This window comes from Puma concolor, chromosome A1 (assembly GCF_028749965.1).
Source record: "Puma concolor isolate L17-30 chromosome A1, mPumCon1.1.hap2, whole genome shotgun sequence".
Classification (NCBI taxonomy): domain Eukaryota; kingdom Metazoa; phylum Chordata; class Mammalia; order Carnivora; family Felidae; genus Puma; species Puma concolor.
The window spans coordinates 154,587,045-154,613,216 of NC_141667.1; the positions used below are offsets into that span (position 1 = coordinate 154,587,045).

Consider the following 26,172-nt stretch of genomic DNA (forward strand, 5'->3'; position numbering starts at 1 on the left):
ATGGAAAAAGAGGAAAATGAGAAAAAGAGAGATTAAAAAAAATCCAGAAGTATGAGGGGAGAATTAGAGAACTAAATGATGCAATCAAATGGAATAATATCCATATCATAGGAATTCCAGAAGAAGAGAAAGAGAGAGGGGCTGAAGGTGTACTTGAATAAATCATAGCTGAGAACTCCCCTGATCTGGGAAAGAAACAGGCATTGAAATCCAAGAGGCACAGAGAACTTCCTTCAGATGTAATTTGAATCGATCTGCATGACATATCATAGTGAAACTGTCAAAATACAAGGATAAAGAGAAAATTCTGAAAGCAGCTAGGGATAAACAGGCCCTAACTTACAACGGTAGACACCTAAGGGTTGTAGCAGACTTATCTACTGAAACATGGCAGGCCAAAAAGGAATGTCAGAAAGACTTCAATGTAATGAACAGAAAAAAAAAATGCAGACAAGAATCCTTTATCCAGCAAGTCTGTCATTCAGAATAGAAGGAAAGATAAAGGTCTTCCCAAACAAAAACTGAAGGAATTCATCACCACTAAACCAGCCCTACAAAATTTCTAAGGGGGATTCTGTGAGTGAAATTTTGCAAGGACCACAAAATACCAGAGACATCACTAAAAGCATGAATACTACAGGCTCTAAAACCAATGACTCTAAACCTATATCTTTCAATAATAACACTGAATGTAAATGGACTAAATGCTCCAACCAAAAGGCATAGGTTATCCAGAATGGATAAAAAACAAGACCCATGTATTTGCTGTCTACAAGAGACTCATTTTAGAACTGAAGGCACCTTCAGACTGAAATATAGGGGATGGAGAACTATCTATCATGCTACTGGAAGTCAAAAGAAAGCTGCAGTAGCCATACTTACATCAGACAAATTAGACTTTAAATGAAAGGCTGTAACAAAAGATGAAGAAGGGCATTATGTAATAATTACAGGGTCTATCCATTAGGAAGAGCTAACAATTTTAAATGTCTATGTGCTGAATACAGGAGCCTCCAAATATATAAAACAATTAATCACAAACATAAGCAACCTTATTGATTAGAATGTGGTAACGGCAGGGGACTTTAATACCCCACTTACAACAATGGATAGATCATCTAGACACAGGATCAATAAGGGAACAGGGCCCTGAAAGATACACTGGATCAGATGGACTTGACAAATATATTTAGAACTCTGCATCCCAAAGAAACAGAATATACTTTCTTCTCGAGTGCACATGGAACATTCTCCAAGATACATCACATACTGGGCCACAAAACAGCCCTTCATAAGTATACAAGAATTGAGTTCATACCATGCACACTTTCAGACCACAATGCTATAAAACTTGAAACCAACCACAGGAAAAAGCCTGAAAAACTTCCAAAAGCATGGAGATTAAAGAATACCCTAATAAAGAATGAATGGGTCAACCAGACCATTAGAGAAGAAACTAAAAAATATATGGAAAGAAATGAAAATGAAAACACAACAATCCCAATGCTTTGGGATGCAGTGAAGGCAGTCCTGAGAGGAAAATACATTGTAATCCAGGCCTATCTCAAGAAACAAGAAAAACCCCAAACACAAAATCTAACAGTACACCTAAAGGAAATAGAAGCAGAACAGCAAAGACACCCCAAACCCAGCAGAAGAGAAATAATAAATATCAGAGCAGAAATAAACAACATTGAATCTAAAACAACACAAAACAAAACAAAAAAAAAAACAAAAAAAAACAGTAGAGGAGATCAATGTAACCAAAAGTTGGTTTTTTGAAAAAATAAACAAAATTCATAAACCTCTAGCTAGTCTTCTCCAAAAGAAAAGGGAGATGACTCAAATAGGTAAAATCGTGAATGAAAATGGAATGATTATAACCAATCCCTCAGAAATACAAGCAATTATCAGGGAATAGAATGAGAAATTATATGCCAACAAACTGGACAACCTGGAAGAAATGGACAAATTCCTAAATACCCACACACTTCCAAAACTCAAACAGGAAGAAATAGAAAACTTGAACAGACCCATAACCAGTGAAGAATTGGAATCAGTAATCAAAAATATCCTAGCAAATAAAAGTATGGGACCAGATGGTTTCCCTGAGGAATTCTATCAGAGCTTTAAACAGACATAATACCTATCCTTTTCAAGCTGTTCCAAGAAATAGAAAAGGAAGGAAAACTTCCAGACTCATTCTATGAAGCCACCGTTATTTTGATTCCTAAGCCAGACAGAGACCCAGAAAAAAAAAGAGAACTACATCCAATATCCCTGATGAATATGGATGCAAAAATTCTCCATAAGATACTAGCAAATTGAATTCAACAGCATATAAAAAATACTCACCATGATCAAGTAGGATTCATTCCTGGGCTGCAGGGCTGGTTCAACATTTGCAAATCAATCAATGTGTTACACCACAAGGTAAAAGGAAAGAAAAGAACCATATGATCCTGTCAATTGATGCAGAAAAAGCATTTGACAAAATTCAGCATTCTTTCTTAATAAAAACCATCAAGAATGTCTGGATAGAAGGAACATACTTAAACATCATAAAAGCCATTTATGAAAAGCCCACAGCTAATATCATCCTCAATGGGGAAAAACTGAGAGCTTTCCCCGTGAGATCAGGAACACGACAAGGATGTCCACTCTCACCGCTGTTGTTTAACATAGTGTTGGAAGTGCTAGCATCAGCAATCAGATAGCAAAAGGAAATCAAAGGCATCAAAATTGGCAAAGAAGTCAAGCTTTCACTTTTTGCAAATGACATGATATTCTACATGGAAAACCCAATAGACTCCACCAGAAGTCTGCCAGAACTGGTACATGAATTCAGCAAAGTCGCAGGATACAAAATCAATGTACAGAAATCAGTTGCATTTTTATACACTAATAATGAAGTAAAAGAAGACAAATAAAGAAAATGATCCCATTCACAATTGCACCAAGAAGCATAAAATACCTAGGAATAAACCTCACCAATGATGTAAAAGATCTGTATGCTGAAAACTATAGAAAGCTTATGAAGGAAATTGAAGAGATACAAAGAAATGGAAAAAAAATCTATGCTCATGAATTGGAAGAATAAATATTGTTTAAATGTCAATACTACTCAAAGCTATCGACACATTCAATGCATTCCCAATCAAAATTGCACCAGCATTCTTCTCGAAGCTAGAACAAGCAAACCTAAAATTTTTATGGAAACACAAGAGACCCCAAATAGTCAAAATAATATTTTGAAGAAGAAGACCAATGAGAAGGCATCATAATCCCAGACTTTAGCCTCTACTACCAAGCTCTAATCATCAAGACAGCATGGTATTGGCACAAAAACAGACACATAGACCAATGGAATAGAATAAAGTCTCCAGAAATGGACCCAGAAAAGGATGGCCAACTAATCTTTGACAAAGTAGGAAAGAATATCCAATGGCAAAAAGACAGTCTGCTTAACAAATGATTCTGGGAGAAAAGGACAGCATTATGCAGAAGAATGAAACTAGACCACTTTCTTACACCATTCACAAATATAAACTCAAAATGGATGAAGGACCTGAACGTGAGACAGGAATCCATCAAAACCCTAGAGAAGAAAGCAGAAAAAAACCTCTCTGACCTCAGACGCAGCAATTTCTTACTTGACACATCCCCAAAGGCAAGGGAATTAAAAGCAAAAATGGACGATTGGGACCTCACGAAGATAAAAACTTCTGCACTGCAAAGGAAACAATCAACAATGCTAAAAGGCAACCAATGTAATGGGAAAAGATATTTGCAACTGGCATATCAGACAAAGGGCTGTTATCCAAAATCTATGAAGAACTCACCAAACTCCACACCTGTAAAACAAATAATCCAGTGAAGAAATTGGCAGAAAACATGAATAGACATTTCTCTAAAGAAGACATCCAGATGGCCAACAGACACATGAAAAGATGCTCAATGTCGCTCCTCATCAGGGAAATAGAAATCAAAACCACACTCAGATACCACCTCACGCCAGTCAGAGTGGCTAAAATGAACAAATCAGGAGACTATAGATGCTGGCGAGGATGTGGAGAAACGGGAACCCTCTTACACTGTTGGGAATGCAAACTGGTGCAGCCACTCTGGAAAACAGTATGGAGGTTCCTCAAAAAATTAAAAATAAATCTACCCTATGACCCAGCAATCGTACTGCTAGGAATTTATCCAAAGGATACAGGAGTGCAGATGCATAGGAGCACTTGTACCCCGATGTTTATAGCAGCACTTTCAACAATAGCCAAATTATGGAAAGAGCCTAAATCTCCATCAACTGATGAATGAATAAAGAAGTTGTGGTTTATATACACAATGGAATACTACTTGGCCTTGAGAAAGAATGAAATATGGCCATATGTAGCAATGTGGATGGAACTGTAGAGTGTTAATGCTAAGTGAAATAAGCCATACAGAGAAAGACAGATACCATATGTTTTCACTCTTATGTGGATCCTGAGAAACTTAACAGAAAACCATGGGCTAGGGGAAGGGGAAAAAAGTTAGAGAGGGAAGGAGGCAAACCATAAGAGACTCTTAAAAACTGAGAAAAAACTGAGGGTTAATGGGGAGTGGGAGGAAAGGGAAAGTGGGTAATGGGCACTGAGGAGGGCACTTGTTGGGATGATAACTGGGTGTTGTATGGAAACCAGTTTGACAATGAATTTCATATTAAAAATAAATAAATACATAAGTAAACAGGTTCTAGGGGGAAAAAAAAGTAGACCGGGATACTTAGTGACTCCGTAGATTCAGCCTAGACCTGTTGATTTAGGCTGAGGTCATAATCCCACTTCATCAGTGATTAGTGAGTCTGAGCCCTGCATCTGGATCTGTAGGTTTCTGTTGCTGGTGCAGAGCCTGCTTGGGATTCTCTCCTCTCTCTCTGCCCCTCACCTGTGCTCTCTCTCTCTCTCTCTCTGAAAATAAATAAATTAACTTAAAAATAAACTTATAAAAAAAGTAGAGCAAGTATATGTAGTCTATTTTATTCCTTCAGTTTTTTTCTCTCTCTGTATCAAGGAATATTTGCATTTTCCTTCCATATTCTTACTTGGAGACAAAGGGAGATATTTACAGAGATCTGTTCTATTGGGGGCAGTTTATTTTCCCTTCCATTTCTTCAGCAGAGTTTCTCTTACTTCCTTGTTACGGAGAGTGTAGATGAAGGGGTTTAGAACTGGAGTCACCATGGTGTTCAGGACATGCACGGCTTTGGTCAGATCCAAGGCCTCTTTGATGGAGATGCGGACATGAAGAAAGATCGTGGACCCGTACCAGACCAGCACCACAGTGATATGCGAAGAGCATGTGGAGAAGGCTTTACTCCTGCCGCTGGCTGAAGGGATCCTGAGAATGGTGCTGATGATATACACATAAGAGACCAGAGTGATCAGGCATGAGCTCAGGATGACCACAAAAGCAATCACAAAGGCCACGAGTTCCACTGCCTGCGTGCTGGTGCAAGCCAGGGTAATCCAGGGTGCAATGTCACAGAAGAAGTGGTTGATAGTGTGGGGACCACAGAAGGGCAGGGTGCTAATGAGGGCTGTGGGCACTGCAATGGCTAGGAAACCGCACACCCAGGATCCCAGGGCTAGCAGTGCTGAGAGCAGACTGCTCATAATGGCCCCATAGTGTAGAGGATAGCAGATGGCCAAATAGCGGTCATAAGCCATGGCTGCCAGGAGAAAGTACTCTGTGCAGCCCAATGAAAAAACAAAGTACATCTGCAAAAGACATCCAGTAAATGATATGGTTTGGCTTCTCCCCAGAAGGATGGCCAGGACTTTGGGGACTGCAGCTGTGGTATACCAAATCTCCAAGAAAGAGAGGTTGCTCAGAAAGAAGTACATAGGGGTATGTAGCTGGTGGGAGGTACTCACCAACATCAAGATAGCCATGTTACCACTCACTGTGAGGATGTACATCACCAGAAAAAGCATAAAGAGAGATAGCTGAAGGCCCTGGGACCCAGGAAAGCCCAGCAAGAGGAAATCCTGGGAGTGAGTTGCATTGTCTGTGCCCATTGAGGAAGTAGTAAGAAATACCAGTAACTAGAAACCACACAGTATAGGGTTTTTATCCAATCACACTGTCCTAGAGAAATTAAAAGAACAGAATTCATGACCGTGCTTCAATAACTGAATGCAGACTGACAGTCTAACATATGTTGAGTGCCTGTTCTGTACTTGGAGCTGTGCATGGTTAATAACAATTTAATACAATTTAATAAAAATTTAATAATATGTGCTATTATAACCAATTAGTGCTTGAAGAAACTTGAGCACAGAACATTTTATCATTTTCATAAAGATTGCACCTATAGTTATAGTTCAGATCCGAGATTCAAATCCAGTCTTTGGAACTTCATCATCCTAATCTGGATATGCCCCAGCACAACCATAGATTACATCTAAATGCACAAAGGGCTGGGCACCTAGGTGGCTCAGTTGGTTAAGCGTCCAATTTAGGTTCAGGTCATGATCTCACGGTTCATGACGGTTCGTGAGTTGGAGTTCCCCGTCGGGCTCTGTGCTGACAGCTCAGAGCCCAGAGCCTGCTTCAGATCCTGGGTCTCCTTCTCCCTCTGCCCCTCCCCCACTCACGCTCTACCTTTCTTTGTCTCTCAAAAATAAATAAATGTTAAAAAAAGTTCGGGGCGCCTGGGTGGCTCAGTCAGTTAAGCGTCCCACTTTGGCTCAGGTCATGATCTCACGGTCCGTGAGTTCGAGCCCCGCGTTGGGCTCTGTGCTGACAGCTCAGAGCCTGGAGCCCATTACAGATTCTGTGTCTCCCTCTCTCTCTGCCCCTCCCCTGTTCATGCTCTGTCTCTCTCTGTCTCAAAAATAAATAAACCTTAAAAAAATTAAAAAAAAAGTTAAATGCACAAAAGGATACCCATTTCGTATTGAAATCACAATTCACTACTTTATAAATTTTTTTTTTCAACATTTATTTATTTTTGGGACAGAGAGAGACAGAGCATGAACGGGGGAGGGGCAGAGAGAGAGGGAGACACAGAATCGGAAACAGGCTCCAGGCTCTGAGCCATCAGCCCAGAGCCCGACGCGGGGCTTGAACTCACGGAGCGCGAGATCGTGACCTGGCTGAAGTCAGACGCTTAACCGACTGCGCCACCCAGGTGCCCCAACAATTCACTACTTTATAACTAGACTCTTTCTGCCTGGTCCTTAAAGGAAAACATGCATTTTTTTTTTTTTCTTTTTGCCTTTGTGTCTCAATTGTAGGTTCTAGTCACTCTCTTCTTTGACAGTTATAGCTTTTGAATTGGTCTTCTAATTTATAAGCTCTGACTTCAAAAATAATACTCAGAAGTAAACCATAAAAATTAAATCAGTGTAAAAGGATTTTTGTCTTCTCTGACCTTGAAAAACTCATTAACATTATTAATGTGATACATTCTTTACGCCAGAAAGTATTTCCCTATTAACAATGCATTTAAAGCAACTGCTTTCTGTGTCTAAGACCTCTTGATACTCATTTGGAAAGTTTTGAACAGGCTAAAAGCAGAAAATCATTTTGAAAAACTAGTTATTTTTTAAAAGGAATTCTTTAAATTCCGGGTAGTCAATATACAATGTGATATTAGTTTCAAGTATAGAACTGACTGATCCATCACTTACATACAACACCAAGTGCCCATGACAACAAATGCACTCCTTAATTCCCATCACCTAACTGGAATTAAATAAACCTTAAAAATTAAATTGTTATCAAAAATAATTGAGGGGCATGTGAGTGGTTCAGTCAGTTGAGCATCCTACTCTTGATTTCAGCTCAGGTCAGGATCTCACTGTTTGTGGGATCCAGCCCTGCATTGGTTTGCGTACTGACAGCATGTAGCCTGCTTGGGATTCTCTCTCTCCCTCTCTCTTTAACCCTTCCCCTCATTCATGCATGCTTTCAGGCTCTCTGTCTCTCTCAAAATAAATAAATAAATAAATAAACATTAAAAAAAGAATAACTGAATGACAGAAAAAATATTGATGATGGTGATTATTTTTACTATGCAGTAACTAACATTGATAAGTCCATTTTTTTTTAATTTCAGGTATGCAAAATATGCTTCTCTTTGTCATTAAGACCATAATTTTCCACTTATGTTACCATGAAATAAAAGGCTATAAAAATAATTCTTGTAATCTATTTCTGAATGCTTCTTTTTGAGGACAGAATCTATAAATTAGAAGGTCAACTGGGAGCTCTTATTGTCAAACATGGTGGTAACTAAAATCTAACTTGAGAAGCAGATTTTGAAAGCAGTCTAAGTGGACTCTTTGCATTTTGTTATGAAAGAATGTCCTCTGTCTCCATTTTCATGTGTCACATTTTTATACTCTCCAAAAGAAATACTATCTCTATAGTTATCAGCATATTCATTACATATATCTAACATCAATAACATATTTATACTACAAATGAGTCTACAAAGTAAATAGGCCCCTATGGTAGATATACCACATTTTTGGCAGAATGCAACTTCAAAGTCATCTAGAACAGTGATCCCAAATTCTAATGGACATGTGAATCCCTTGAGGGTGATGTGAAAATATAGATTATAATTCAGTCATCTGTGGTGGGCCCTGTGATTCTGCATTGCACACGAATTAACAGAAGGCACCATTGGATGAGGACCCTAATCTGAGGAGGAAGGGTCTAACATCCTTATGATTTTTTAAAATAAATAGTATAAAGAACAGGGTGATGACATGACTCTCCCCTGGTTGGTTGGGTAGTAAAGGATCTCGATTATTAATTAATTATCCTAATAAATAAAAAAATATATCTTAATTTAGATATTGTGAGATGAGACAGAACAATAAGAAATACAAAGGAAAGAAGCTCATCAGAGGCACCTGGGTGGCTCACTCGGTGGAGCATCCGACTTCGACTTGGGTCATGATTTCACTGTTCTGGAGTTTGAGCCCAGCGGTGGGCTCTGTGGTGACAGTTCAGAGCCTGGAGCCTGCTTCAGATTCTGCATCTCCCTCTCTGCCTCTGCCCCCTGCCCCGTTCATGCCTTCTCTCTCTCTCTCTCTCTCTCTCTCTCTCAAAAATAAATGAACATTAAAGAAGAAGAAGCTCACCAGCAAAAAATGCTAAATAATGGCTTTCACAAATTTCTTAAAGCTATTATACCCAACATCTGTATCATTCATAGCCAATATATATGTAATAACTTTTCTACCTCAAAGTACTTATGACCATTGTTAATGTCTTTGGTATTATTTAATTGTTCCCTAAAAATGTAGTCAAGAAGCTGCCATTTAAATGTAAACTTACAATAATAGTTAACAGTAGCCAACATATAGTGAATGCTTACTTGGAAGTCACTAGCATAACACGATCATTGTAAATCCTATTACTTTGGTTTTATCATCATTCTACTAGTTTTAAAAATGAGAAAACTGAAGCACACAGAAGTGAGAGAAATTACCCCACATGGAGCTGTGAGTATCAGTTCTGTAAGTTCAATGCCAGAGCCATAGCACATTGCAGCTGCTGCTTTCAGAGACACTTTTTAAATGGGTCTCTATTGAGTCTGATTGACAGGTTCAAATAAATTATATTTTAATTTATATTCAAATGGTCAACCATTTCTAAAATATATTAGCATGAAATGATTCTATATTAAATTAAATAATGTGAATAAAATAATTATTTTTCATTTTCAAAATTTAAAAAGCAATTGTTATGACTATATATTAAACAATAAATAGAATATCTATTTCCATACTATGAAATGATAAGTTCAGGTTTGGCTTCCAATTGTATTGCTGAATTTCTCAGATATCATGAACTAATAATATTTATTTGAAGTATGTGATGATTATGCCCCACATTTGTATATATTGCTCTATGTTTGAGTACTTTTACTATTAATTCTAAGATGGAAAATCTACAGGACTTTTGGCATGTGGCAAAGTTTTTAAAAACTTAGATGAATAGTTTGATTTACTGGTTTTAAGTAAATGGTCTTTTGATTTTTCAAATTAACTAACAATGATCATTCTTTTTTATGAGAGTCCTCGGTTTTGACAATTTAGTGAGAGTTTAATAAGTAATTTTAATTTGTTACATTTGAAAAATGATTTTGAATACATAAAAACAGTTGCTTTTATACATGAAATATTTTAGTAAAAATAACACATTTATATTATTTCTGAATCATAAGAAATTTCAGGAATTAAATGCTGTGATGGCTATATGTTACAGAACCAATTTGTGATAACCCATTCATTTATTTACCCATTCATTGATCAATTATTGAATAGAACACAGGAAGCAAGTAATAATCCTGTTCACTTACCCAGTTGTAATTCTTTCCGGTGTATATATAAACTCTATAAATTGTTTTTGGACTTTATCCTTTCCCTGATTTTTTTCTTTTCTTTTCTTTTCTTTCCTTTTCTTTTCTTTTCCTTTTTCTTTTCTTTTCTCTTCTTTTCTTTCTTTTCTTTCTTTCTTTCTTTCTTTCTTTCTTTCTTTCTTTCTTTCTTTCTTATGCCGTGATATTATTAATTTAAAAATACTGTGTTTCTATTGTAATCTTTCTTTCTTTTTTTAAAAATTTGGTTACCTCATGGGGCGCCTGGGTGGCGCAGTCGGTTAAGCGTCCGACTTCAGCCAGGTCGCGATCTCGCAGTCCGTGAGTTCGAGCCCCGCGTCAGGCTCTGGGCTGATGGCTCAGAGCCTGGAGCCTGTTTCTGATTCTGTGTCTCCCTCTCTCTCTGCCCCTCCCCTGTTCATGCTCTGTCTCTCTCTGTCCCAAAAATAAATAAACGTTGAAAAAAAAATTAAAAAAAAAAATTTGGTTACCTCATCATTTTATACAACATTCTCTTAATACTCAGTATTGTTTAATTAGATAATCTTCCATAGCCTTTGAAACTTATTCTTAGTCTTTCTCTGTTTTTTATTTTGTTTTGTTTTCTTTTGTTTTTCCTTTCCTTCTGATCCACTCCTGTCTTAGCTACATTCAATTTTACTTTTGGTACTTTACATTTTCTCCATCTCAATCTCTCTCTTAGTGATCTCCATACTGAAAACAATTTGCTATTAAGTAATTAGTTATGTGTGTGTGAATCTTCTGGGAAAAGGCGATAATTTTACGCTCTCTTGAGTACTTAGGGCTACTTCAAGAAGAAAAGAACTTTCTAAATGGAGGTTTCAAAATATTTTCAAGCGTTTGATTTAAGTAACTTTATAATTTAATAAAGATCTTGGATGGGGTAAAAGAGATATTTCCTTGGGTTTACAAATATTAATGTGAGGGTTTTTGTTTTGTTTTGTTTTTCTGAGTTCTTAGAAAATGCAAATATTCAATGATTCTAACTATTTCTGGAAATCTTTATTTTTATCTTTTAATTTTTTAAAAATTTAATTATAGTTTAATTAACATACAGTGTTAGTTTCAAGGGTAAAGCAAAGTGATTTAATAATTCTGTACATCACGAAGTGCTTAGCATAAGTTCACTCCTTCATCACCATCACCTATTTAACCAATCCCCCAACCTACCTCCCTTTTGGTCACCTTCAGTTTGTTTTCTGTAATTAAGAGACTGTCTCCTGTTTCCTCTCTGTTCTTTTTTCTTCACTGTGTTCATTTGTTTTGTTCTTAAATTCCACATATGAGTGAAATTGTATGGTATTTGTCTTACTCTAACCTATTTCACTTAGCATAAGAATCTCTAACTCCATCCATGTCATTGCACATGGCAAGATTTCACTTTTTTATTGCTGATTTCATTTTATTCATTATATAAATATATATATATATATTTTCCTTTTTAAAGTTTATTTATTTTGAGAGACAGAGAGAGACAGAGCAAGAAAGACAGCATATGAGCAAAGGAGGAGTAGAGAAAGAGGAATAAAGAGAGAATCTCAATCAGGCTCTGCACTGTCAGCTCACAGCATGATGTGGCACTTGAAGCTATGAACTGTGAGATCATGACCAGAGCCAAAATCAAGAGTTGGATGCTCAACCGAGATTCCCAGGCACCTTGGAATTAAATCCCACTTGATCTTGTTAAATGACTATTTTAAAATGAATTATTGAATTCAGTTTGCTAGCATTTTGTTGAGTACTTTTGCCTCTGTATTCACCAGATATATTGTTCTTTAGTTCTTTTTTTGTGGTGTCTTTATTTAGTTTTGGTATCAGAGTGATAGGAGTGTCATGGAATGAATTTGGAAGGTTTTCTTCTTCTATTTATTTGGAACAGTTTGAGAATAGGTAGTACCTCTTAAATGTTTGGTAGAATTCACTTGTGAAACTTTCTGGTCCTGGACTTCTGTTTTTGGATTTTTTTTTTTTTTTTTTGATTACTGATTTAATCTCCGTGCTGGAATTGATCTGTTCAGATTTTCTATTTCTTACTGCTTTAGTTTTAGTAAGTTATCTGTTTCTAGGAATTAAACCACTTATTCTAAATTGCCCAATTTGTTAGCATGTCAGTTTTCATAATATACTTTTACAATTGTTAGTATTTTTGTGGTGGTGTTGCTATTTTTCCTCTTTCAGTTGTGATTTTGTTTATTTGAATGCTTTCTTTTCTGTTTTTGACGAGGCTGGTTAGAGGTTTATCAATTTTATAGATGTATTTCAAAGAACCATCTCCTGGTCTCATTATCTGTTCTATTGTTTTTGTTTGTTTGTTTATATGTCATTTATTTCTGCTCTAATCTTGATTTTTCCCTTCCTTATTCTGGGTTTGGGCTTTGTTGTTATTTGTCTATCTCTTTTAGGTGAAGGTTAGCTGTTTATTTGAGATTTTTATGCTTTTTGAGGCCTGTATTGCTATAAACTTCCCTCTTAGAAATGTTTTTGCTTCATCTCAAAGTTTTTGACTATTGTGTTTTTATTTTCATTAGTATCCATGTGATTTTGATTTCTACTTTGATTTCACGGTTGACCCACTCAATATTTAGTAGCATTTTATTTAACCTCCATTTAGTTGTAGTCTTTACAGATTTTATTCATCTGCTTGATTTCTTGTTTTATAGTAATGTGATCAGAAAAGATGCATGAGTATTATTTCAATCTTTTTTAATGTGTTGAGGCTTTTTTTGTGGGCTAGTATGTGATCTATTTTATAGAATGTTCCATGTGCCCTTGAAAATATGTGTATTCTGCTCTTTTAAGATGAAATGTTCTGAATATATATGTTAAATCTATCTGGTCCAGTGAGTCCTTCAAAACCACTGTTTCTTTCTTGATTTTCTGATTGGATGCTCAATCTATTGATGTAAGTGTGGTATTGAAGTTCTCTGGTATTATTTTAATACCATTGATTAGTTCGTTTATATTTGTTAACTATTTTATATATTTGTAAGCTCCCTTCTTGGGCACATAATATTTATAATTGTTATATGTTCTTGCTGGATTGTCCCCTAATGATTGTATAGTGTCCTTCTTTGTGTCTTGCTACTGTCCCTGATTTAATGCCTATTTGTTTGAAACAAGAACTTTTACTCTGCTTTTCTTTTGATGTCCATTCGCATAATGAATGTCCATCCCCATGCTATCAATCTGCAGATGTTTTCAGTTCTGAAATGACTCTTTTTTAGACAGGATATGGATGGACTTTTTTTTTTTAATTCACTCTGTCACCCTCTGTCATTTGATTGGAGGATTTAGTTCATTTGCATTCAAAGTGATTATTGATAGATATGTATTCGGTGCCTAGGTGGCTCAGTCCATTAAGCATCCAACTTCAGCTCAGGTCATGATCTTATGGTTGTGAGTTCAAGCCCCATGTTGGGCCTGTGGTGACAGCTCAGAGCCTGGAGCCTACTTCATATTCTGTGTCTCCCTCTCTCTCTACCCCTCCCCCACTTGTGCTCTCTCTCTCTCTCTCTCTCTCTCTGTCTCTTTCTCATAAATAAACTTAATTTTTTTATAGATATGTATTTATTGCCATTTTGTTACTGATTTTGTCGTTACTTTTGGAGTTTTTCTCTTATATTTTCTTCTCTTTCTCTCTGTCCTGGTTTGCTTGTTTTCATGATTGATATACTGCATGCCTTACCTTTTTTTTTTTTTTTTTTTTTTAATAAACAGTCAACTTTATTGGGCTCAGACCAGGTCTGAAAGCTCTCTATGTATTGGTCAATTTTCTTCTCTATGTTCTATTAAGTCTGTTGTATAACCTCATGAGCTGCCTTACTACTTATTTTCTGCATATTCATTCTTGAGTTAATGGATTTGTGGTTATCATTTGGTTTATATATATAACATCTTCCGCATTTAACAATCTATATTAAGCTGAGGATTACCTAATTTTAACATTTATTTATCTATTTTTTGAGACATAGAGAAATAGAGTGCACGTGCATGAGCAGGGGAGGGGCAATGGGTGAGGGAGAGAGAGAATCTTAAGCAGGCTCCCTGCCCATTGGAGAGCCCAACACAGTTCTTGATCTTACAACTGTGAGATCATGAAATCAAGAGTTGGAAGCCTAACTGACTGAGTCACCCGAATGCCCCGGGATCACTTAATTTTAAACTCATTCTTTACTCCTCTCCCTCCACAATCAGTTATTTGATATCATATTTTATAAACTTCTATTTTTTGAATCCTTTTGAATCCTTTGAATTCTTTGAATCCTATTTTTTTAATCCTTTTTAGTTTTTTATCGCTTTTTTGTTTTTTACCTTCATATTCTCACTTACAATATTTTCCTGTCCACTCACAGAATATTAAATATTAAATATTTTTCTAGGGCTGTTTAGTTTAGTGGTCATGAATTCCTTTAGGTTTTGCTTGTAAGAAAGTCTTTAATTCTCCTACTATTCTAAATGATAGTTTTGCTGGATGGAATGTTTTTATGTTATTTTTTAATTGTTTTATGCACTTGGGTGCCTCCATGTTGAGTGCATAAATATTTACAATTTTTATATCCTCTCTTTGGATTGTCCCTTTATGATTTTATAGTTTCCTTTTTTTTTATGTTTGTTACAGACTTCATTTTAAAGTTTTTTTTGTTCCATATAAGTATTGCTACTCCATCTTTATTTTGACAACCATTTGTGTGATAAATGTTTCTCTATCCCCTCAATTTTTTTCTCTATCCCCACTTTTTTAAGACATTATTTTTAAGTAATCTCTGCAACCAAGGTGGACCTTGAACTCATAATCTTGAGATCAAGAGCCGAATGCTCCACTGACTGAGTGATCCAGGTGTCCCATACCCTCACTTTGAATCTGCATTTGGTAGGTTTGAAATGAGTCTCTTATAGGTAGGATATAGATGGGTTTTGTGTCTTCATCCATTCCATAGCCCTATGTCTTTTTATTGGAGCATTTAATCCATTTATATTCAAAGTAATTATCTACTCTCATTATGCAGTATTTGCTTTTCTCTAATCAGTTCAGTTTGATTCCTTTAAATTACTCCATCGCCTAGGTCATTGATATGTTCCTCTATTTCCTGAATGCTACCATTTATTTAATCAATTATATATTTTATTTTATTTTTTGAGTTCTTCATATCTGATATGTTATTTCTTATTTCTTTTTCCAAGGGTATCACTGGGGTCCTCTACCCTTTTCTGAAGTATAGTGATTATCTTTATGATCATTACTTTAAAATTTGTTATCAAGCATATTACTTCTTTCCCTTTCCCTTAGATGTCCTACTGTAATTTTATACTGTTCTTTCATTTGGGACACATTCTTTGTCTACTCATGTTCTCTACCTCTCTCTGTGTATATCTGTGGGTTAGGAAAATCATGTTTTCTGCTCTTAAAACTAGTGGTTTTATTAATAACAGGTCCTGTATTGCCATGCAGTGCAGGGTCCCCTGTTCAGCAGGAACTGGAACTTCAGGTGGGTCTTGTATGTATGTTGCTTGTATCTTGTTATTGTGTCTGAGTCACTTTTTCTTTCATTCCAGACATCTGCACTGAGTCTTTGCCTGTTGTAAGCTGTGCTTGCTCTCTCTGACGTTACTGAGATCCAGGCAGGCAAGTTTTAATGGGAAATGACAGCAGAAGTGCTCAGAAGTGTGGTGGTGGTTTTAGCAAAACTTTCACTGAACCACTTGTCCTAGTCCAGAAGCCCACAGCCTGGTGGTGGCAGGGTCATAGAACATGGTGGCAGTGTTGGTGACCAGTGGCATGGTGTGTCTGTGAGGGTATCAGCAGGGCAGGGCACATGCATGGCATTATCAAGATTTGCATTGAGATGCTAGCCCTAGGCCAGAGCCCCCAAACTGTAGTGGCTGTGGGGGCATAGTGCGTGCACACAGAAGCTGGGTGGAGGTATATGTAGAGTTAACAAAATTTTCATGGAGCCCAGGACCAAGGACAGCATGTTTGGAGAGGGTATATCCTCAGAAGAGCACCTGGGTGAGCTCATTGCTAGCAAGTTACATAGTGTCTGTGTAGTGCTGTCTCCTACAGGTGGCTATGTGTTTATGCAGTGGATAGGGGAGGTAAATTGTCCTTGCCAGCTCCTTTAGTCTCCATGAAGTCTCCCAACATGCTCTGAAATCAGTATAAACAGATTTTCCTCTCATTGTGCAAGGTGTTGCTTGTATGTTGCCTCTCCTTGGGTTGTTGTCTTTCTAAGGATGGGGACTCAGTCATGCTTCTGGTTCACCCAGTGCTGTCAGCTTTTTAAAACTCCAGGCTCTAAGCTCCATTGGTTATACAAACTTATAGGATTCAGTCCCTGTGGTTTTAAAAGCCAGATGTTACAGGGATTTGTTTTCCCTCTATGGGCTCCTTGGTGCTTTTCCCTCTCCATGACAAGAGCTTCCTCCCTTCTGTGGACAGCTCCTGACCACTGTTTCTGTCCTTCCTAACCTTTCAGATGCAGCTTCTTTTCTACATTTATCATGTAGTTTGTTCTGCCAGTCTTTAGATTACTTTCTGGTTATTTCCTTGGATATGATTGATATCTACCTCTAAGTATGGAATGAGATAAGCTTAAGATCCTCTTACTCTGCCATCTTGCATTTCCCCAGTTCATTCATTTTTTATGTAATTAATGTGTTCTGCTTGATTGTGGTTGAAGAGGCCATATACAAAAGACACACAAATAATATCATCCTCAATGGGGAAAAACTGAGAGCTTTCCCCCTAAGGTCAGTAGCACAACAGGGATGTCCACTATCACCAGTGTTATCCAACATAGTGTTTGAAGTCTTAGCCTCAGCAATCAAGAAACAAAAATAAATAAAAGCTATCTGAATCTTCAGGGAGGAAGTCAAACGTTCATTCTTCACAGACAACATAATACTCTATGTGAAAACCTAAAAGACATCACCAAAAACTGCTAGAACTGATACATGAATTCATCAAAGTCACAGATATAAAATCAATGTACAATGGTGCATTTCTATATACCAATAATGAAGTAGCAGAAAGAGACATCAAAGAATCGATCCCATTTACAATTGCCCCCTACCCCCCAAAATAAAATGCCTAGAAATAAACTTAACCAAAGAGGAGAAAAATGTGTACACTGAAAACTATATAAGGCTAATGAAAAAAGTTAAAGAAGACACAAATCAAAAAACATTCCATGGTCATGGATTGGAAGTACAAATATTGTTAAAATGTCAATACCAGCCAAACCAATCTACACATTCAATGCAATCCTAATCAAAATAACACTAGCATTCTTCACAGATATAGATCACACAATTATAAAATATGTATGTTACCAGAAAATACCCTGAGTAGCCAAACTAAGGTTGAAAAAGGAAACCAAATCTAGAGGCATCACAATTCTTGACTTCAAGCTGTATTACAAAGCTGTAATCATCAAGACATTATGGTACTGGCACAAAAACAGGCATATAGCTCAATGGAATAGAATAGAAAACACAGAATTGGACCCACAAATGTATGGCCAACTACTTATTGACAAAACAGGAAAGAACATCCAATGGAAAAAAAGACAGTCACCTCAGGAAATGGTGCTGGAAAAACTGGACAGCAACATGCAGAAGTATGAGCCTTGACTACTCTCTCACCATACACAAAAATAAAACGGATAAAAGGTCTAAACGTAATACAGGGAGCCATCAAAATCCTAGAAGAGAAAAAGGCAACAACCTCTTGTACCTTGGCTGTAGCAACTTCTTACCAGACATGTCTCCAGAGGCAAAGGAGACAAAAGCAAAAATGAACTATTGGGACCTCATCAAGATAAAATGATTATGCAAAGTAAAGGAAACAATCAGCAAAACTAAAAAGCAACTGATGGAATGGGAGAAGATATTTACAAATCACACACCGGATAGACGGTTAGTATCCAAAATCTATAAAGAACTTATCAAACTCAACATCCTAAAACCAAATAATCCAGTGAAGAAATGGGCAAAATACATGAATGAACACTTTTGCAAAAAAAGACAACCAGATGGCTAACAGACACATGAAAAGATGCTCAACATCACTCCTCATCAGGGAAATACAAATCAAAACCCACAATGAGATATCAACCCACAGCTGTCAGAATGGCTAACATTAACAACTCAGTCAAAAACAGATGTTAGTGAGGATGTGGAGAAAGGGGAACCCTTTTGTATTGCTGGTGGGAATGCTAATTGGTACAGGCACTCTGGAAAACAGAATGGATGTTCCTCCAAAAATGAAAAAAAAAAAAAAATAGAACTACCCCATGATTCAGCAATTGCACTAATAGGCATTTATCCAAAGGATACAAAAATGCTGACTCGAGGGTCACATGTACCCCAGTGTTTATAGCAGCACTTTCGACAATAGCCACAGTATATAAAGAGTGCAAATGTCCATGAACTGATGAATGGATAAAGAAGATCTAGTGTACATATGACATCATCTTTACAATGGAATATCATTCAGCAATCAAAAATAATAAAATCTTGCCATTTGCTGAAACATGGATGAAATTAGAGAGTATTATGCTAAGCAAAATAAGACAGAGAAAGACAACTATCATATTATTTTACTCATATGTGAAAGTTAAGAAACAAAACAGATGAGGGGCACCTGGGTGGCTCAATCAGTTAAGTGTCCAACTTTGGCTCAGGTCTCACCATTTGTGAGTTTGACCCTTGCATTGGGTTCTGTGTTGACAGCTCAGAGCCTGTAACCTGCTCATAATCTGTGTTTCCCTCTCTCTTGCGTCTCCCCCACTAGTGCCCTCTCTCTTTCTCAAATTAAATAAACCTTAAAAAAAAATAAATAAAAGAAACTAAATAGATGAACATTGAGGAAGAGAAGCAAAAATAAGATAAAAACAGAGAGGGAGAGAAACCATAAGAGACCCTTAAGTATAGAGAAAAAACTGAGGGGTGCTGTGTGGGAAGATAGGCTAAATGGGTGACGGGCATTAAGGAAGGCCCCTGTTGGGATGAGCACTGGGTGCTAAATGTAAATGATGATTCACTAAAATCTATTCCTGAAATTGTTATTACACTATATGTTAACTAACTTACAAGTAAATAAAAAAAAATTATTGAAACTATTTTTAAGTACATAAATTTTCAAAATATTATTAAAAACTTATTTTATAAACAATAATCTCTATTACATCAATCTAATTGACTTGTTATTAATAATTATGTAGTTGGGTTCAACATTTCATTTTTGTAAGATCCAGAATTCACTTCCTGCCAAGGACACAATGAATCTATAACTATATATGGAATGAAAGAGACTAAAAACTAGATAAATAGATGCTTCAAAACAACATATAATTGGACAACATTGAAATGAAAAGGAGGCAAATACACAGACACCCCATTAAGAAAAACATACCTTAGGTATGGCAATTCACAATTAAGGATGCATCAAATGTACAGAATGTTCCCCTAAGGAGTGAAAGATTAAATCTTGCCATCAAGCACACCAACCTTTTGATACTGCACAACATTGATGAGCCCCTAAAACACTGGGCTGTGAAAATATATCGGGATTACTATAAGGAAGATTATAAATCCGGAAGTACTGGAAAACCCACTTTTAAAGGGCTTAAACATAGGCTCACTCAACCTAGAATCCAGAAAAACACACATTTTAAATTTTTTTTTTTTCAACGTTTATTTATTTTTGGGACAGAGAGAGACAGAGCATGAACGGGGGAGGGGCAGAGAGAGAGGGAGACACAGAATGGGAAACAGGCTCCAGGCTCTGAGCCATCAGCCCAGAGCCCGACACGGGGCTCGAACTCACGGACCGCGAGATCGTGACCTGGCTGAAGTCGGACGCTTAACCGACTGCGCCACCGAGGCGCCCCAACACATTTTAAAAGTATATAGACCAAAGATAAAGGAGATCCATTTACTATTGAAACGTATATAGACCAAAGATAAAGGAGATCCATTTACTAAGCTCAAGAAGTCTGCCAGAGAAGCAAAAAATAGCAAAGACTCTCCTGGGGACCTGTGATACTGGCAGGAGCCATATATATATATATATATATATATATATATATATATATATATGAAATCTCAGGTTACATCACTAATATAAGCATAGGCCATATATATATATATATATATATATATATATATATATACATACATATATATTAATCTCAGGTTACATCACTAATATAAGCATAGGCCCATACCATTTTATAACTCTCCTTATTTCTTGCTTGTTACAGTAGGCAGAGTGCCCTATCCACCAACACCCTGAAACAACCATGCCTCACCATTGGGCTAGTAACCAGCCCCACTCCTTCATGTGCCATAGCACATGTAAATAAACATAGTTAGAAGATAGTTAAGGAGATAGAAAATGTAAGAAAACACCAAACAGAAGTTTTAACTGAAATGAAAACTACACCACAATGGTCTAACAGCAAACTGGATAAAATAGTATATCAAATCAGTGAACTGGAAGACAAAACAATGAAACCTGGACACAGCAGAAAACAAACAAATAAACCAACAAACAAACATGAGGTGTAAGTAAAAATGCCTTAAGGGACAACTGGGATAACATCAAGGAGAATAAAATTACAGAGATGCCAGTAAACAAAGGGAAATAGAAAGGAACAGGAAAACAAAATTGAAGAAATGATAGCAGAAAACTTGTCTAATCTCAGGAAGGAATTAGACATCCAAGTCCAGTAAACCCAGAGAAATCCAAATAAGATAAACTCAAAGAGATCCACATCAAAATACATTATAATTAAAATGGTAACATTTTAGAATAAAGAGAGAATCCTAAAAGCATCATGGGAAAAAAACAAAACAAAACAAAACAAAAGACCTTACATACATGGAAACCACATGAGCCTTTCAGAAGTTTTTCTGCAGAAACTGAAGGCTGAAGTGAGACACATGACCTATTCAAAGTGTTATGGAAAAAACAAAACAAAACAGAAAAAGAAAGAAAACTTTAACCAAGAACTTTCCAGATAAGCAAAAGCTAAAGGAGTTTATCACGACTATATTGGACTCACAAGAAATGTTAAGGTAACTTCATTAAGGAGAAAAAAAAAATGGCACTAATTAATGTAAGGAAACATGAAAGACAGGAAAAACAAACTCACTTGAAAAAGTAAATACAGGAGCACCTGGGTGGCTCAGTTGGTTGAGTGTCCGACTTCGGCTCAGATCATGATCTCCCAGTTTGTGGGTTTGAGCCCTGCATCAGGTTCTGTGCTGACAGCTCAGAGCCTGGAGCCTGCTTCAGATTCTGTGTCTTCTTCTCTCTCTGCCCATCCCCCAACTCACTCTCTGTCTCTCTCTCCTTCAAAAATAAACATTATTTTTTTAAATAAAAAAAGAAAAAGTAAATATAACAATGTTAGTAGATCAGTATTTAGCAAGCATATAAGTGAAAAGACAAATAAATTAAAATCACAATAATTAGTTAAGGGAAGCATAAAATAAAAAAAAAGATGTTAATGTATCATCAAATATCTAAAATGTGTAAGGAGAAGTAAAGACTAAACCTTTGAAATGCATGTAATCAAGTTGTTAACAACTTAAAACAGAACTATTTACATAAGATATTTTATATAAACTTCATAATAGTCCTAAGGAAAATAAAACATAAATATACAAATGAAACTGAAAAATAAATCTCAGCATAACACTAAAGAAAGTCATCAAACCACAAAGGAAGAGAGGAAAGAAGAAAATGACAGAGAGAAACTTCAAAAACAGCCAGGAAAACAAGAACAACATCACAGTAAGTATTAAAATATCAATAATTACTTTAAATGCAAATGGACTAAATTTGCTGGTCAAAAGAAATAGAATGGCTGCATGGATAAAATCTAAAGACATAGAATGGCTGAATGGATTAAATAAAACAAAACAAAACAAAACAAAACAACCCATCCACCTGCTGCTTACCAGAGTTTCACTTTAGAAGTAAGGATATACACAAGTTGGAAGTGAAAGAATGAAAAAAGGCACTCTATTCAAATGAGAATTTAAAAAAAAATACAAAGAAAAACTGTAGTGGCTATAGTGATATCAGACAATATAAATTTTAAAACTGAAAATGGAATACAAGAAAAAACCTGGCACTATATATTGAGAAACATGTTAATCCAGCAGGCAGATATAACATTGGTAAATCTCCATGCGCCCAACATAGGGACACCAAAATATATAAAGCAAATATTAAAAGACTTAAAATGAGTAATTGAAAATATAAAAATAGTAGGAGACTTTCATTCCCCACTATTATGAATGGATAAATCATTAAGAAAAAAAATAATCATGAAACAACAGCTTTTATAGACACATTAGATGAGATGGACTTAATAAATATATGCAGAATATGCCATCCTAAAGCAGAAGAATACAAATTCTTTTCCAGTACACATGACATATTCTCCAGGATAGAGTATATATTGGGTCACAAAACAGGCACTAGTAAAATCAAGAAAATTAAAATCATATAAAATAATTTTCTCACCATAAAGGCATTAAACTAGAAATTAATTTAAGGAAGGAAATGGGTCCTCTTGAATAACCCTGTTCCTTTCTGAAAAAATAAAAACAATTAAAGAAGAAAATGGGAAAACCACAAAAATGTAAGGATTGAGTGATATGCTACTAAATAACCAATGGGTCATCCAAAAAATCAAAGCAAACATTAAAACATATTAGGGAAAAATGAAAACAGAAATATAATGTACCAAAATGTACAAGATGCAGCAAAAGCAGTTCCAAGAAAGAAGTTCTTAGCAATATAGGCTTACCTTAAGAAAGGAGAAAAGACTCAGGCAATCCAACTTTACACCTAGAAGAACTAGAAACTGAATAAACAAAACATCAAATTAGTAGAAATAAATATAAAAATCAGAGTAGAGATAAATGGAATAAAGACTTAAAACACAATAGAAAAGATCCTTAAAAATAAGAGTTGGTTTTGTGAAAAGACAAACAAAATTGATAACCCTTAACTAACCAAAAAACAAAAATTAAAAAAAGAAATAAATAAATCAGAAATGAATGGAGGGTGCCTTAGGTGGCTTAGTCAGTTAAGCCTCTGAATTTGGCTCAGGTCATGATCTCACAGTTCAAGGGTTTAAGGCCCGCCTCAGGCTCTGCACTGACAGCTCAAAACCTGGAGTCTGTTTCAGATTCTTTGTCTCCTCTCTCACCTCCACCTCCTCTCTCTCTGTCTGTCTCTCTCTGTTTCTCTCTCTCTCTCTCTGTCAAAGATAAGTAAACATTAAAACAATTACAATTGTTTTAGGAAATGAAAGAATTTACAACTATTAACAGAAATGCAAAGAATAAAAAGAAAACTACCATGAACAATTATATGCCAACACGTTGGACAATTTAGGAAAAATGTATAAATTTTGGAAATGTGCATCATTTCCAAGGAAATGAAGTTTTCCAAGGAAATAGAAAACTCTGAATAGATTGATTATTAGTAAGGAAATTAAAATTATAATAAAAAACCACCAAACAAAGTATGTCTAGGATCAGATAGCTTCACTGGTGAATTCTGCCAAACATTCAAAGATTTAATACCTATTCTTATCAAAATTTACAAGAAAATTGAAGAGGTGGGAAAACTTCAAATACATGTTATGATACCAACATTACCATGACACCAAAACCAGACAAGGACACCACACAGGCAAATTGCAGGCCAAAAAAACTTTGAGAAATATAAATGGAAAAAAATAAAAAAACTCTCAACAAAACGTTAGTAAATCAAATTTCACAATACATTGAAAGGATAATATACCATGATCGAGTGAGATTTATTCCAGGAATGCAAGAAGCGTTCAACATCTACAAATCAATCAATGTGATACATCACCTTACCAAATGAAAGATACATAAATATGATTATCTTTATAGATGCATAAAACATTTGACAAGATCCATTTTTATTATAACAAATTTCTTGTAAGTTTATTATAAAAAAAACTCTCATCAAAGTGGGAATAGAGGAAATGTAACTCAACATAATGGAGGCCATATATAACAAGTGACACCTAATATTATAGTCAATAGTGAAAAGCTGAAAACTTTTTCATAAGGAACAGAAACAAAGCAATGATGCCCATGTTCATCACTGCTATTAAACATAGTATTGAAAGTCCTAGCCACAACAATTAGGGGGGAAAAAAAGAGTAATAAAAGCCATCCAAATCAGAAAAAAAGTAAAACTGTCACTATTTGTGAATGATAGGACATTATGCATAGAAAATATTAAGGACTCTGCCAAAATAAAAGAAACAAACAAACAAACAAAACAAAACAAACAAAAAAACACCGTTAGAACTAATAAGTAAACTCAGTAAATTTGGAAAATAGAAAATTAATATATAGAAATCTGTGGCATTTATACACAGAAGATGAAACAAAAAAGAAAGATTAATAACACCATTTATAATTACATAAAATAAACATAAAACACCTACAAGTAAATTTAACCAAGAAAGACCTGATGAAAGAAATTTAAGGAGATAAATAAATAGAACAATATTCAATGCTGATGGATTGAGAAATTAGTATTGCTAAGATGTCCATACTGTCCAAAACAATATACAAATTCAACACAATCCCTATCAAAATTCCGACAGCATTTTTCACAAAAGTAAGACAAATAATGCCAAAAGATGTATAGAACCATAAACAAACAAACAAACAAATAAATAAACAAAAATGGCCAAACCTATCTTGAGAAAGAACAAAGCTTGTAGTATAATACTCCCTAATTTCAAACTATTACAAAGCTATAATAATAAAAGCAGTATGTATGATATTGGTACACATACAGACACATAGATAATGAATTGAATTAAAAGGCCAGAAATAATCCCAGACATATATGGGTAATTAATATACAGTAAAAGAGACAAGACTAGGGATATGTAATGGGGAAAAGATACTTTTTCAATAAATGGTGCTGAGTAAACTGAGCAGCCACATTCTGGAAAGAAGAAAGAAAGAAAGAAAGAAAGAAAGAAAGAAAGAAAGAAAGAAAGAAAGAAAGAAAGAAAGAAAGAAAAAGAAAGGGAGAAAGAAAGAGAGAAAGAGAGAGAGAAAGAGAGAGAAAGAGAGAAAGAGAGAAAAGAGAAAGAAACAAACTAGACTGATACTTTGAAATTAACTGAAAAGGGATCACATAATTGTATATAAGACCTGACACCACAATATTCCTAGAAGAAACACAGGTGGTAAACTCCTTGACATTTGTCTTAGAGGAGCTCCAGTGGCGCAATCCGTTAGCGCGCGGTACTTATACGACATTTGTCTTAGTGACATCTTTGTAGATTTGTCTCCCAATGCAAGTGACACAAAAGCAAAAATAAACTAATATGAATACACCAAACTAAAAAGCTCTGCACAAAATAAACCATTGCCAAATGAAGAGGAAATCTGCTAAATATAAGAACAAAATTTAAACCATACATTTGATGAGAGTTTAATATCCAAAATGTACAAAGGACTTATACAACTCAACAACAAAACAAATAATCCAATTTAAAAACAGGGCAGAGAACTTGAATAGAAATTTTCCAAAGAGGACATACAGATGGTGAACAGACACATGAAAAGATGTTCAACATCACTCATCAGGGAAAGTGTGAATTAAAACCACAATGAGTTATCACTTTACACTTGTGAGAATGGTTAAAATGAAAGACACAAAAAATAACAAGTATTGGTGA

The 26,172-nt window shown here is 35.6% G+C and overlaps 1 protein-coding gene across 1 annotated transcript; it reads right to left on the reverse strand.

The window, feature by feature from the left end:
• Nucleotides 1-5,138: 5,138 nt before the first annotated feature.
• On the reverse strand, nt 5,139-6,065 carry OR6F1 (olfactory receptor family 6 subfamily F member 1). The gene has a single exon (XM_025920171.1). It carries the CDS (start codon nt 6,063-6,065, stop codon nt 5,139-5,141), a length of 927 nt encoding a protein of 308 aa, XP_025775956.1.
• Between the last annotated feature and the right edge of the window lie 20,107 nt (nt 6,066-26,172).